The sequence below is a fragment of the Drosophila mojavensis genome, unplaced genomic scaffold (assembly GCF_018153725.1).
Source record: "Drosophila mojavensis isolate 15081-1352.22 unplaced genomic scaffold, ASM1815372v1 contig_74, whole genome shotgun sequence".
NCBI lineage: Eukaryota > Metazoa > Arthropoda > Insecta > Diptera > Drosophilidae > Drosophila > Drosophila mojavensis.
This window is the reverse complement of record NW_025318899.1, coordinates 24,125,149-24,140,744: the sequence shown is the minus strand read 5'-3', so window position 1 is coordinate 24,140,744 and position 15,596 is coordinate 24,125,149. Positions and strand designations below refer to the sequence as shown.

The window sequence follows — 15,596 nt, the reverse complement described above, 5'->3', positions numbered from 1 at the left end:
CTGCAGGACATGCCCTCGGTTCATACGCTTTCCAATTCGACGTTCTACGACGGCTCCGAGCTGAGCCAGCGGTCGTCGACACTGCCGCGTCGCCATCGCCGCCACATGTCCAGCGAGTCGACGTTCCTGATATCCTCCAGGGACTGCTCACCCATACGCCGGCGGTCGCCCGTCTACTGCAGCAGTTCGCTACCTCGTTCCACTCAGTCCATCCCAGCCAGCAGCGGCGGCAGCGGAAGCGGCAATGCCGTCAATCACACCAAAATAAATCACTCCTCGGCGACGCTGTCGCGCCTGCACACAGCTACGCCAACGCCATCAGCCATGCAGCAGAAAACAGCGCAGAAGTCGGTCATCGGCAAGCACATCTTCGAGAGCTCGCCGGCTCGCTCCTCGACGCTGAAGTCCGCCTCGTCGGGCAAACGGCAGACGGATGGACTGATCGTGATGAATGGCTGCTCAGACAACAAGACGGCCTACCGCAGTCTGCAGAGCAGCGGGCCCTCCAGTCTGGAGTCCTGCAAGACGTCAATGCTTGCCAGCGGCCCATCCAGCATTGACAGCGGCAAGGTTTCATTCAGCCAGAAGACCAGCGGCCACTCTAGTCTGGACTCACAGTGCTCCACGAACACGGCTGTAGTGGCTCCGACCACAAACACAAATGGCAGCACGCGTTCCATACTGCTGCTCAATGGCTCGCCCCGCGGCACGCCGCGCCATCAGGCGATGAGAGCGCGTGTGGCTGAAGCGCAGGCGCAGGCGCAGAGGCAACGGGCGAGCACGCCCAGCCGCATAATGGAGGAGCTAAGCTACCCCCCGAACTGCAGCGCCAATGGAGTGCCCAATTCGAACAGCAATAACTCCATCACGCTGCAGGTGACCACCAGCTCGAGTGGCGGCGGCCAGAGCATACCCAGCACTAAGATCTTTGTGCAGAACTCGCCGGTGAGGAGTGTGATCACGCTGGAGAATGGCAAAATGTTGGAGAACTCGAATGTGTTTATCATCAACAATGAGACCATGACGAATGAGAAGGGCGAGATCATCAAGAAGACGCTCTCCAAACAGACGACAGCAGCAGCTGCATCCCCAGCTGCATCTGTGCCAATGGCCACATCCACGCCAGCTAGGCCCGAGTCGGTGCCCGAGCATCCGCTGAGCGAGACGGAGGCCAACTCGGAGACGTGCGACTCCATTTCGTTCATCAGCGAGAGCTCGCCGGAGAATACGGCCACTGAGACGCCCTCCTATGATGGCGGCAAATACGCCAAGAACACCAACAACGAGGGCACCATGAACAACAACCGCAAGCTGTGCCTGCAGCTGGCCAATGGCATCGCCTACAAGAACAACGTGCTCAAGAATGAATCGCAGCCGAATTCGCCGTGTGGGGAGCAGCAGCAGCACCCACTGAAATTGGCTGCCTTGGCCAACCAGGACTTCGAAATAGCCGGCTCGGTGGGCAATTTGAATTTCTATGAAAAGCAGTCCAAAGACTTGGCGCCATCGCAGAGCAACCGCAAGCTCATGAACAGCAGCAGTGATCTGAAGAACCTTTGCTACGAGTCTGTCTGCCAGCTGCAGAAGTGCACCATGAATGGCGATGAGCTGGCGCTCGCGCATCTGCTGCACAAGTCCAGCAATCCGCTGGGCAGCGAGCCGAATCTGGCGCTGAAGGATCATGCTAATGACAAGGCCATCGATAAGGAAGCCATGGACAGGCGACTGAGCCTAACCAAGGAGTCTCTGGAGCAGCATGGCATCGGCAACGTTCTGGGAACGGGCAGCGAAGAGCTCTATAATTTCCCCAGCCTCACAGATCTGTCCTTCAATTTTACGTCGCTGGCGGCGCGCAAAATACTGCAAGGAGTGAGCCTCAACAGCATCGACACGCTCGTGGAGCTGAATATGGCGGCGGCGGCGGCAGCTGCAGTGGCGGCCAGCAATGCCCAGGAAAAGCAACAGAATAACCAGACGACAACAGCGGCAGCGGCAACAACAGCCCCCACCGTGTGCACGGACTTTGGCATGGTCTAGCTAGAGATATCAGAGGGAAAGATGTAGAGAGAGTAGTTCAGGCGCCTCCGGTCAACAGAGCAGCTCTGTTGGACTAGGAGCCCGCTTCATCTTAGCATAATCAAACGAAACCTTAGACGAGCAGCAGCAAGCAAAATTGAATTGAATTTATAAAATCAATCTCTGTAATTTATTATCGATTATCGAATATGGGTTATTTGAAATGCTTTTGTTTCCGTTTCGTAGTAACAATTATAATTCTTTTCTCTTTCTAATTTCATTTTATTTCTGTCTGCACTCGTTTTTAGGTTTTACGAATTTTCTTATAAATCGGAAGCAATTTTTTATTTACAGTGCCAAAATACGTTTAGTTTAATTTTAATGTTTATACTTTGGATCCCAGCCACAACGAGCACCCCATAGCACTCGCGAATCATCCGAATGCATCTGACAGAGTTTGCAAGTGCAATTTATTATAAGTAGAGATCAACGCTCACCTCCCAGCCTTTTCGTTTTCCCTACTTGATTGTAAAGTTATTCAATAATAGTTCACTCCACTAGATTGGAATCCCCCTAATTTTTAGTTTTTGTATATTTGTTTAAAGCAATAAATATTTAGACTAACATGCCTATAAAGCAACCCTATTCTACATATGATACGAACTCACATACACACACGTATACACACCCTTCTACACACACACATACCCATTATAGGAATCTACTACGAATATAGAATTTAGCACCTACAACAGAAATACAATAATTTTGTACAAGGCCTTAATTAGTAGAGTCAGCAATAATATAAATAAGTTGAAATCACTAATAAATATGAAATATACAAATTTATATAAATGAAATGGTTTTATTTATTATTTCAATTCAATATTATAATACCTTCATCAGGAGCATCGACTAAATGGATGCAGTCATAATGCCCTTAGGCAACAGATTCGACTATTTACTCTTCGAAATCTAAAGCTAAATATCTCAGTTGGGAGTGGTTTTGTAAAATCTGGCCATTAAAGTAGTCATAAATCTTAAATGAAACACCTAAAATTTGGTATTATTTCTGTTCATTTATTTAAATTTTTAAGTCTTTTCTTTTTCACATATTTATATTTATATATATTTATATATCCGGGTTGGTTTTTCATACACTTTTGCGATTTATTATTATATTATATATTATTATTTAATATTTTAGATTTTGGGTAGTTTTGGCTCTATAAATATGAATAATTATAGCTAATTGCTTTTAAGTTAATATTCATGTTATATACACACACACGCGGTATATATATATATGTATTTATATATATGTATATCGATTTACGATGGTTTTAAGTTACACGAACTTAATTATGGTATAAGAAATAAGTAATATACAAAGCGCAACTTATCGTGGATTGTTTTAGTATTAAAATTACGTGTTTAAGTTTATCGTATAATGTTTTAGATAGAAAGGGGATTAAATACAAAAGAAAACACTAGTACGCTAGCAAAAGGGATCTACTTGCTGAAAATGTATTTCAAAAATTGGTTTTTCTTCTGTTATTAGCTAACTGATCGTGGACACGAGTCTGCGACGATCATAGAGGGTATTTGAAATGATTAGTTAGAGATAAATGTACGTATATATATAAATTGTTGATAAATGTTGTTAAATATGTACAATTAGTTTTGAAAACTTACTTAAGTCGCATTTCAATCGCGTTAATAGACAAATATGCAGTTTATGTACAATAATATTAGCAGAGAACGAAGGAACATTAAGAATTCATATTGTAGCTGCTGTTTTGTTAGGTGTTAGGTGTGCTTAAAAATGGCTTTCGGTTCGATTCGGTTCGGTTCGTATCGGATCATACAAATTTCAATTTACGCGTATGCTTCAGATATATACATATATATATTTATATATATATGTAGAATGCGTATCTATATATATATATTTAAACTGAATATACAAATACTGCGCCATATTTAGACTTCTGTGGAGCGCGAGTCATCTGACCGCGATGCCTTGCGCTCTCGTCCTGGTATACGTCCCATTACCACAGGTCCTGGCTGTGCCTGCGACTGCGCCTGTGCTTGCGCTTGTGCTTGAGCTTGTGCTTGGGCCTGTGCTTGCGCCTGTGCTTGGGCCTGTGCCTGTGCCTGTGCCTGAGCCTGAGCTTGAGCGTGCGCCTGCATCTGAGCCTGCGCCACCTGCTGCTGTTGAATCATTTGCTGCTGCTGCAGCATGTAAGCCGCCTGCGACTGCTGCACGAAGTTGGCGTGCGTGTAGGCCTGCATGCCAGGCGCGGCATAGACGTTGCTGGTGGTGGCCTGCAGGTTGAAGCGGATTTTCGAGGCCGCATTGGCCGCGTTGGCGGCAGCTGCGATGGCGGCCGCGTTCTCCCTCGACGCACTCGACGTGGTTGTCGACTGGAATGAGATGCTCATGCCGCTGTCCAGGGAGCCGACGCTGCCACGCCGCTGGGGCTTCTCGTTGCCAACTGGAGGGGGATTAGACACAGATTAGCAACAAGTTAATTAGACAGAAAATCAACAAAGGTCGCTTACATTGCTCATGCATGTCCAGCAGACTGTTGCTGAGGGCGCTCCGCTTCAGCTGATTGGAGTCCGTAGAGCTGGACGCCTGCTCGCCGGCCGCCTGAGTGCCGGGCTGATAGGGACATGGGCAGACCTCGACATCGGCCACGCCGCTGTCGCGGTTGTCCGCGCTGCCGGTGGCGCGATTGCGCGCCGATTTCTGCCGCTCGAGTTCGGCTTCAATGCGCAGCGCTTCCATTTCGTCCATTTCACTGATGGACTCCTTGAGATCCTCGGCGAACTTGCAGCGATCGTGCTCGTTGCGCGCATTGAAGGTGATTAGGATCTTGCCGTCCACCTTCTGGGAAAGCTGAATGCAGAACGGATAGTTCGGCAAGTCCAGCAAGCTGACCACGGCGCCGCAGAGCGGGAAGCTGTTGCGGAACGTGTACGTCACGGAGGTCTTCTTCTTGCTAAAGATTTTGGTAATGACCAGCAGATCGTTGAACAGGAACACCTCGCGCTGGTGCACGCCAGGTCGCTCCTTCTTGTTCACGTCGGGTATCTCGTACAGCCGACAGTAGCAGACGAGCCGTCGATGGGGCAGGGCCAGATTCGGCTTCTTGCCCACTATGGTGGCCTGGACCTTCATTACCTGGGTCACGTGGTCGCTGCCTGGCTTGAACTCATCCGACTTGACGCGCTCGAAGATGCCGACCAGCATGTCCCTGTCTATGTCGTGGCAGTCATCGATGCCGCGCAAGTTCTTGATGAAGTCCTCGACGCGCATGCGCCGCTCCGGCTTCAGGTTGGGCGTATGCAGATCCGTGTTCAGCATGATGATGGCGAAAGCCAGCACAAAGATCTGCAAGGAGCAATACGAGGGCTAAGTAAAGAGGAGCGAGCACTCGCATATCCACATTTGACTTACCGTATCGGATGACCTCAGCCGCCCCACAATGTCCGGATTGCACTCGCAGTAGCGCTGCGAGAAGACCTCCATCAGCCGCTCAATCTTCTGCGCCTCGCCGGGCATGCGGAAGTAGGCCTGGAACTTGCGCAGCGCCACGTCCACCTGCCGCCCGGACAGGTCCAGCTCCATGGCGAAGCAGCTGAGCACCGCCATGTTGAACTGGTTCTGCAGATTGCCCAGATACTCTCCAATCATCTGCCGCGAGAGGCCCTTGCGCGTGATCAGGAAGCGGGCGACGCCCTGCGGCGTGTTCTCCAGGAATCCGCGCCGGATCAAGTACGTGATGCCCTTCTCCGGCTTCTTGTTGAACAGATTGAGCCCCACGCGGTACTGCCGCTTGCGTATCGTCTCCGACATCTTGTAGTTGGGGGGCACGCCCGCCGCGGCGGCCGCCGCCTGCAGCTGCTGCTGTTCGTGCTGCTGCTGCTCGTGCTGCTCGTACTGGGCGGCGCTGGTGTGCGAGGAGATGGCGTGGTCATCTGTGGGCGGCACGCCGCCCGGTGCGGTGGCCGCTGCCACCACCACCTGCAGTTGGCCGGCGGCGCCCACGGAGTCCGCCGAGTGCGTGGAGAACTGCTGCGAGCTGTTGAGCGCCGTGCCGCGCTTCCAGGTGTGCGGGGAGTTGCTGCGGTCGGAGCCCAGGTCGCTGTTGATGTTGCGCTCCGCCGAGGTGATGCTCGAGTCCGAGCCGGAGCTCTGCACGGACGTTAGGCTGCCGTTCTCGGCTGTCTTGCAGAGCCCGTTGGTGCGCAGCAGCGAGGGCGGCGGCGGCGTCTGCCGCTGCATCATCAGCAGCTGGCTCTGCTGCTGGGCCGTGATCGAGGACGTGCGCTTGGGCACCTCTGGCGGCACCTTCTTGCCGCTTCCGCTGCCCTGGCTGCCGCAGCTGGGCGTCGGCGTGGTGCTGCCGCCCTTGGGCCGCATGTAGATCTGCGCCGCCGAGTAGTAGGGCGTGTGCGGCGAGTGGCCGCTGGTGTTCACCCAGGAGGCATTCAGCGAGGTGTCCGCCGAGCTGGCGTAGCTGAGCTCGTGCGGCGACCCGTGGTAGCTGGTGTAGTACGCGGCGGCTGTCGGCATCGCCTGCGCATTGTAGTAGTGCGGCTCGGCGGCGTGCAGCAGGTTGACGTGCGGATGCGAGGCCAGGCCGGACACGGAGGTTGTGGAGCTGCCAATGGACACGGGTGAGGCGCCTGCGTTGCAAAAGGAATGTCGGTTAGCGCTGTCTAATGGCTTTCCCAAGCAGTATACTAATTGACAACTGATTTGGCTCAAAACTCAAAGCGAGACTCAAACTCAAAATCAAACTCACCCGACTGACTGCGAGGAATGGGACTGCAGTCCAGCTGGCGCCGCTCGCGCATCGAGAGCGAGCGCGTTGGGGGCGTCCGCGAGAGTCCGGGCGAGGCGGCACCTGGCGGGCCCGCCATTATGGTCACACGTGGCTGATGCTGTCCCGTCTGTTGCTGCTGCTGCTGTTGTTGTTGCTGTTGTTGTTGTTGCTGCTGCTGCTGCTGCAGCTGCTCTAGCTGAGATTCTGTGGCACTGCCATAGGCAGAGGATAAAGAGGCATTTGCGGAGGCGCTCTCCTCGGCCAGGGTCATGCTGGAGGCGGTGACCACCATGCGGCGACTGAGGCGCTTCTCGGCCTTGGCCATGGCCGTGATCGAGGCGAACTTCTTGACCATCATGTAGTGTCGGAAGGCGCGCTGAATGGTGACTGCCGCATTGCGGGCCCGCACGCCGCCGTACTTGCGCTCCAGCAGCTCGATCTGTTTGTCCAGCAGATCCTGCGATAGCTCGTACCTGCAGAGCAATCCAATTCTCAATTAGTCAAGTCTAGCAATGGGCAAATAGACACTACGCTAAAACAGCAATTCGAGAATCTGCGCCAAGGCGTGTCGCTAGACTGGGAGCATTTGCGCACCACTGCCGCAAGTCGCAGCCATTTGATAAGATAGCGCAGTTTGTTTGAGACGCGCGCGTGTGTGTGTGTGTGTGTGTGTGTGTGTATCTTTAAAATACAGCGCGAGCTGTCGACCTGATTAAAATGTTGCCACGAGCAGCGAGCCAGGCCAAGGGAGCGACGGCGAATTTGCGTATTGCCGTAAAAACATAAAACAATTCCCCAAAATTTTCATTTCGATCTTGGCCGATATCGGAGTCAGCTCCAAGTCATGCGAATGCACAGTTAGGTCTGTTTAAAAGTCTGCCATTTCTCATTCAGAATTCTAGCATAAAATATAACCGAACCGAGACTTTAATAAACAAATGCCTAATGAACCTGAAACGGGATTTTAGGCGCGGCTATGATCCACTCGGGATCAGAAAACCAATCTATTTCAGCCATTTTTACATTTTGCCTAAAATGTATTTAGCAACGAGATTGTTATTAGTCAGTCTCTCTCTCTCTCTCTCTATCTATCTATCTCTCTCTCCCTCTCCCTATCTTAAATATTTGCTAAAAACCCGTTATCATTTGAGCAATTATTTAGTCTAGATCGTTCTTTGAACCAAAAGCTCTTTATAAAAGCTCTATTGTGCCTACGGAAGCTCGAGACAAATTGATAAGAGAAATTCAATAAAAATTTCGTCAAAAGTCTAGAACGGATCTTTAGATTTTTATAACCCGAACCCATTGAATATGTCAAGTGGGAGTATAAAGTATAAAGCAACAGACAGAAGAAGGCGTGGCAGACCCCAAATATTATACACATTCAATATATTACCGATGAGTGGATCTACCCACTTGCAGACTAATCGTATGTCATAATGGACGCAACAATCTCGTGTATCCTGCCTAGAGATAGTTTATTATCCCATTTTATTATTACTAACAAACATTTTACTTTGGTTTCATCAAGTCAATTAAGATTTTCTGGGTAGATTATTGCATTGAACACAAAAATTCAAAAATATGGCTGAATTTTGATAATTTGATAGATGGTTCAGAGTATTTGATACTTGAAAAAGTATTAAAGGAATTAACAGAGAATATGCAATTGTAATCTAATCAAATAAATAATTGAAGCTGTTTTCAAATAAATACAGACTTGCCGGCGTTTATTTTCATATATTATCTTTATCGAGTATACACAAAACTTAATTATAAGCATATTATTTATTGATTTGTGTGTATATCAATAATTAATATTCTTATTCTTCTTGTTTACCAACAGAAAATATTCTTATAGTTGTCCCATTTTCTTTAAATTTAAAATATGTTAATTTTATTAAATTTAAAGAAAATGAATTTAAACATTTTCCTAACTAGACAAGAAAAGAAAAAAATATGTTTATATTGTATGTTATAATTCTTATTCTTCTTCTTATAATTCTCATATTGTTCAAGAAAAGACTATCCTACAAAAGTAATAGAATTCTCCATTCCTTTCATTTGAAATTGAATCAAAGTTTTGCTTTTATCGGAGATATCACCTATACTCTGTGTTCCCTTATCAGTTGTAAAACAGCTGGAAAGTGTTTACTCCGCACTTCTTGACTCGCAACTGGGTCTGGGGTCTGGGGTCTTGGGGCCTGGGACCCTGGGGGCTACCCTCTCAAGTCAGAGTCAGCTGTCAGCTGCGTCGCTTTTGCAAACATTTACATGCGCCCCATGTGCCCAGGTTGTTATCGTGCCTCAGGGCCTAATCTTGGATACCAGGCCTTTATCTCTTATCAAGTCACTTGGGCGCAGTGCAAAGTCCAAGTTCATTTGGTTAGCCAAGGTGTCCCCAGCGAGCCACTGCCCACCTGTTGGGCAGCTCTGATAGCTGCTTCTTCTTCTTCTGTCTTACCCCGTATCTAGTTCTTATCGTCTATTACTTATTGAGTCACACTTACGCGGACTGGGCGCGCGTGCGCTTCAGCACATCCCCGCCATTCCGTATGGAGTTCTTCTTGTGCATGTTCTGCTGCTGTTGCTGCTGCTGCAGCACGATTGCGCCGGCTCCTCCTGCTCCGGTGCCCACGCCGCTGCCGGCGATGACGACGGCCCCGCCGTGGTGGTGGTGGTGCCCATGGCCGTTCAGCAGGTGGTGGTTGTGGTGGTGGTAGTGCCCACTGCCCGGCGGTGCCGCCTGCACCTGCATGTAGTGCTGCTGCTGCTGGTGCTGTTGCTGCTGCTGTTGCTGATGGCACGTGGGATACTGCTGGATCTGGTAGATCATCTGCGGGTGCTGCGGCGCGGGATAGTTGATAGTCGTGGCGGAGTTGTGACCGCCGCCAGCGGCATAGTGGTTCTGTAGGTAGACATATCCACCGACGCCGTCGGTCGCTGTGCCGGAGCCGTGCGCTCCCACTGGCGCTCCGGCCAGATCGTATTGTGTGGAGCCACTGCGCTCGATGCTCTTCTGGGGAAAGCTGCAAGGATGCGCAAGGGAGAGGGTTGCGTAAGTACGGATTACAAGACTTTGAACAGAACTTTCATTTGAGACTTATGTTAAGTATAATGGATCGCTGCATACCTTTCGCCAATTATAAAACCAGAAATGCAAATTATCATTTTGACTAATTCTACGATCTTAAGTCTTGAATAGAAAAATACCCGGAGACACACACAAAAACACACGCACAGATGTAAACCAAACACAGTTATAGGCGGTGAATATTCACATATAAAAACAATTTCAGTTGTATTAAATTATTTTAATTTTATTCAGATTCAAATTCAAATTCAATTTCGTTTCTCGTGTTTCTTTTAATTTTGTTCAGTTATTTCTTTCGGTTAGACCGAACGTAGGAAGCACCGCTCAAGCATTTCGATGAGCCGGATGATCACGTCGTCGTCCAGCAACGTTCGCGTTTCAACTAAACCGAGCGTCTGCCCAGAGCTCTGCAAGCTGCTCGAACCAACGACTCAGAAACGTGTTTCGCCTGAATGCCTCTGTGTGTGCGTGTGTTTGTGTGTGTGTGGGTATCAGCTGCCTACGCATCCAAAAAATGCATCTGTTTTGTCTGTGCTCAGAAAACAATTGCTACCCTTGCGAAGCCATAGACAATACGAGCAGACAACAAAGGGAACATCCTAAGCGTAAAAGGATCCACGACACAAAGGCCCAGAAAATGAGAGGGAGATCTCAAAGGCACAGAGTGAGGTGAGGGCGAAAGATTTGAAAACGAAATGCCATATGGCATATGGATCGGATCAGGATATCTTCCACTGGAGTAAAAGTTAAGGAAATGATTAGCTAACGATGACAAACACAAACGAAGGAAAATTCCCCTAGACCCCGCACCACTTATTAGAAAGTGTGAATTATTTGAAGAAATCTGGCGACAGATGACATGAATTTATTCGAGTTCCATGTGAATTGAAAGAAATATTCAACAAGTACAAGCGGAAATTAGAAAGTAATAATATATTGGCTTGCAGTTGAGGAGAGTCTTAGCATATTCGTGATTTATCACAATTATTGGAATATAGATAAATATAAATGATATAGTTATAGATATAGATATAGATATAGATATATAGATATAGATATAGATATAGATATAGATATAGATATAGATATAGATATAGATATAGATATAGATATAGATATAGATATAGATATAGATATAGATATAGATATAGATATAGATATATATAGGTATAGATATAGATGCAGTCCGATGAATGTTATTATAGAAATCAAAGTTGTAACTCTTTCCCATAATTGTAATTCCAGAATAAATTATTATTTTACTTTTTAGTTTCATTCATTCTGGGATTTCTTTAAATTTAAATCAATCATATATATCATATAATTTCTGTATATCTTATATTTCATATGCTTATGTTCCACGACCAACGATAGACTTATTTTACAATTTTTTGACTTTGATTTACATTTCTAAAAATCTCAGAATGAAACTAACAATAATAAACAATAAAATATCTTGATTCTTTTCAATTAGACCGACTCAAAAAAAAAAAAAAAAAAAAAAAAAACTTCAGCTCAGTTACAGTTGCAGTCGCTCAATAATTGAATCTTAAATCGATTTGCATTGCAGGGCTTAAATCATTGATTATGTTTTTCGTATAGCTGCGTCTGCACACCGCTTCAAATCGGAGCCCAGTTGGTGGCCTAATATGTTTCTTCTAGTGATCTAGCTGTGTTTTCTTTGGCTAAGCCAAAACCTGAACGGAGAACAGCTGCAATTCGCACCCAGGCAGCAGGAACCGGTTGGCAGGATAACGAGAGGAGCAGGAACACGTACAATACGATTTGCTTCCCAAATGCACCTGGCGTTCATTTCGGATTGTCCTTAGCGCAGGTTTTTCTACCTGCCTGACAACAACAACAACCACAACTTGTTGTTAGTGTTGCCAGGCAACAGCAACAGCAACTTGACGCGCTATCTGCCTCTTTCTCTCACTCAGGCTGTCTCTGTCGCATGGCTCGTCCACGATTTAAGTGCGCAGCTCAAGAGTCCTGCCTTGTAAATTGAGGCCAAGCGAGAAACATCTGCCACACGTCTTCCCTAATTGTTTGCCGTTGCACATGAGTCCAGCTGTTTGTTTGCCAGGGGCATAGCTGTCGCTGTCTTTTTAGCTGTAGCTGTATCTGTATCTGAGTGTTTGTATCTGTGTCTGCTTGCGACGTCACAAACAAACCCTCGGCAGCGCTTTGCTCGCGAGCCAAAGTTTTTAATTTGTTGTTGGCCCCGGGGCCACTTCCTCTTGCCGCCGCACACACTTCCTCGCTGCCTGCTTAATATGCAACAAGTGTCGCCTCTGTCGGACGCTGTCGGCGACTCCGCCTGGCGTGAGCCGCAACGGCCGCGGCGGCCGCCTTTTGCCTTTCGCTAAAGCGCAACCGTAATTGTTATTGATTTTACATTAGTGTTCTATTCAGAACTTATGCCTTATGGAGTGTGCCCTAGTCAAAAACAACAAACAGACAGATAGACAGACAGACAGATAGACAGACAGATGATAATCGGACAGACAGACAGCTGCTAGACGAACGCATCGGGTGGCATAACATGTATGTCACATTGCTTCACACTGAAGTGGACACCCATGGCAGCTCTATACATGATTTATCACAAATACATATATTAATAATAAATAATAAATTGTGGGGTCAAGTCGTGTGAAAAACAATTTGCACTTATCAGTGGGAATTTTATAAACATATTTGAGATTAGATTTGACTTTTAATCTTATCAAAAATACGTCCGAAATAGAAATTGTTTTTATTTGCTTTGCTCTATGAATAAACCAAATTCTTATTTCACACATGTCAACAAAAGGTTAGCTAATAGAGCTCTGAAATTATCAAAACATTACATTACCTCTACAGCCTAAAGGTATGCAATGTTAATGTGCACGATAATTTAATTTCAGACCAACAGCCCTGTTAAAACTAACATGCAATGTAAATGCAATAACAGCTCTGAGCTGCACTGTTGGAAACTGGTTCCACTGCACAGATTATTTTTGTTGGAATTGAAACATAAACAGATTCCAAAGCACTGTTAACAGCGCTGAGCTGCACTGTAGAATACAGGTTAAATGACAGAAGCAAAGTATGACTATTGATAGCATTGATGATGAAATGCAATGGAAATGAAACGACAGCACACTGTTAGACAAGTACCACTGTCACAATTACGATGCCACGATAAGACTAAACACATTGTAAAACAGTCATAAATACGCTTTAATAGAGCCGTAGACAGTTGATCCAATGAGTGCGATAAGTGATAAGCGGAATGCGCTTCCCTTTGCCCGCTGTGTATCCGGTGGCGCTTACCTGACGGCCGTCACATGGTGCGAGGTGTGCGTCTGGGTCTCCTTGTGCCGTGTGGAGAGACTGACAACGGTCACGTGTCGCGTGGCTGTGCGCACCACGCGACGCACTCGACTGCGGCCATCGCCCACAACGACGACTATCGGCGGCGGCTTCTTATCGCTGTCGTACTGCAGAAAGGACTCGCCGCCGCTGTCATCGAGGGATGAGGCGGACGCGGGCACCGGCAGATGCCTGCGATTGTTATTGTTGTTGTGACTGTGCTTGCTGCTGCTGCTCGTCTTGGACATGATCGGAACGGGAACGGGAACGGAGCTTGCGACAGTGACGTCGCATTCGACTCGAGACAATTGGAATGAAACACTTTACAATACAATATCGAGAGAGTGCTTAGCTCGGAACGGCCGGGCGGGCGCGCGCGCAGTTGGGCGTGGCTACACTTTCGCCTTCACTTTCCGTAGGTTTGTTTGTTCGCTTGACGTTTGCGGTTTTGTTTTGTATTGTTTGTGGATTTGCTTTCGTTCGTTTCATTCATTGGCAAATCGATTTCTTCTTTGTTGTTTGGCTTGTTGATTTGTGTTTAGCATTTATGTTGTATTATTGTTCTTGCTTTCGTTATAATTTATGTACGTATTTATATTTGATTGCATGTACGTTAATTTCTTTGCCTTTGTATCTTTGGTTTAGTTTGGAATATTTCGTTGCTACCCTCTCTCGCTACATTCCGCTGTAGTCGAGCGTTTAGATAACGTTGTACTTGTGTTGGCTCTAAGCGATAATATTAGTTAAATATATTTATTAAACTGACATTCCAAACGCGCGTTCCTGTCTTTTGCGCATTGCGCACCTCGATTTCAAACCCAACGAGCACAAAGTTCGCTTAATGCGAACGCCCTTCAAAACGGCTGTATTAAAGCGGACTGAGACAGAGGCAGCGCGTGAATTGATACACCCAATGCGAGAGAGAGATGGAGATACAAGTGACAATCACTAATGAAACAAGTGGGTTGCGTGACACTTGCAAAATGCTTGTTTGTTTTGTTTTTATTGTTGTCGTGCTTTTGTGACAGACTGCCAGAGAGAAACAGAGGAGAGAGACACAGAGAGAGAGAGAGAGAGAGACTCTCTCAGATCACATTGTATCAGCTTTGTAGCTTTTTAGGTCAGCGATCGTTGATCACGAGTAAAAGTCGCATAGCTAGAAAATAAATGAAACTACCGCAGCGAGTGCCAAGTCAAAACAGAGGAAGAAAAAACAATATTCAAATTAAATGCGAATGCGAGTGCGAGTGCGAATGCGAATGATAGCACATTCATATGTCAGACACATGCCACATGCCACGGCCCAGCACAACAGTGGGATGTTGGTTAACAGTTTGACATCCGTCTGCAATGAAAAGCTTGTTGAGAAAGCTTTTTGGCACTGCTCCCACAGCGCCATGGATCGCGGTGACCTGCTCTACTTTAATAAGTCCATAAATCATATGGAAATTTACGTGAGAGTTTTGTCAATGCACGCGACCAGAACAAACAGTGGGTAAGAGAGAGGGAGACACAATGGCGCATAGAAAGGGAAAAATATTCGTTCGTCTATCGGCAGACAAGATCAAGATCGTTATGTAAATTTGCTGTTGATATCAAATATGTATATTTCTGCATATGTATGCATGGGCAATTGAACAAAGGGAAACGAAGAAGCGAATCCCCCACACTAACCACAGCCATAAATCTGTTGTCTGGTTGCTTTTTATGTTTTTGGCAAGTTCAAGAAACTTTGTTGAGTGTCTCGAGTGTTTTTGTTTTTGAAAGCGATCGCTGATGGCTTCATCGTCATCAGCAGAAGTATCTGATTCGTTACAATTCTGGACAAATGTTGCTCACGGCGTCCCTAACGGCTGTCAGAGAGCGCCGATTGTTTCGTCATTTGTTGATACTCGGAAAGACACACTAATACAGTCATACGCACGATGTGACATGAAAAAGCTGTTTAGGCCAACGAATTTCGCTGTTTCGATAATCCAGCCTAGCCCACTGACAACCTCCTTCCCCCCTATTGGCCCCTCTCTATTGGCGGTATGTCAGCCTTGCCTTGGATTCCACAACAAGTCATGGCGCTATTGGCCAAAACAAGTCGCCTACAACACAACTGTTTCGACTGTTCTGAGTAGAGTTCTCGAGTCAAGTCAAGTCTACGCTGTGATCTGTGAGAATGCTGCCCCGAAAAACCCACTCGTAAAAGCCAAGCTTCTAAAAATGTTTTCTCATTTAACAACAATCGCAAAGTTGTTGTCGTTTTCTAACTTGATCTCGTTGTTGTTCTAAACATATTCTAA

General features: G+C 46.9%; 2 protein-coding genes across 9 annotated transcripts in view; one reads left to right on the top strand and one right to left on the bottom strand.

Moving 5' to 3' along the window:
* The window catches only part of LOC6583491, a 68,940-nt gene extending 66,069 nt beyond the window's left edge, over window positions 1–2,871 (top strand). For all 3 annotated transcript variants that reach the window (XM_002009123.4, XM_044009460.1, XM_044009461.1), the window contains one exon: window positions 7–2,871. In XM_002009123.4, the coding sequence (XP_002009159.1) occupies window positions 7–2,037 (2,031 nt within the window). In that variant the 3' untranslated portion in view covers window positions 2,038–2,871. The remainder of the gene's footprint in view (window positions 1–6) is intronic.
* A 656-nt stretch (window positions 2,872–3,527) lies between these two features.
* The window catches only part of LOC6583490 (IQ motif and SEC7 domain-containing protein 1), a 39,003-nt gene continuing 26,934 nt past the window's right edge, over window positions 3,528–15,596 (bottom strand). For 2 of the 6 annotated variants that reach the window (XM_002009122.4, XM_015162884.3), the window contains exons 2-6: window positions 9,365–9,883; window positions 6,834–7,327; window positions 5,483–6,714; window positions 4,582–5,416; window positions 3,528–4,514 (exon numbers count right to left, since the gene is read on the bottom strand). In XM_002009122.4, the coding sequence (XP_002009158.2) occupies window positions 4,000–4,514; window positions 4,582–5,416; window positions 5,483–6,714; window positions 6,834–7,327; window positions 9,365–9,883 (3,595 nt within the window). In that variant the 3' untranslated portion in view covers window positions 3,528–3,999. Of the gene's footprint in view, window positions 4,515–4,581; window positions 5,417–5,482; window positions 6,715–6,833; window positions 7,328–9,364; window positions 9,884–9,987; window positions 10,119–13,266; window positions 14,037–15,596 lie in introns of those variants that run through there. The other 4 variants (XM_015162885.3, XM_044009458.1, XM_032730971.2 and 1 more) reach the window with 4 other exon arrangements.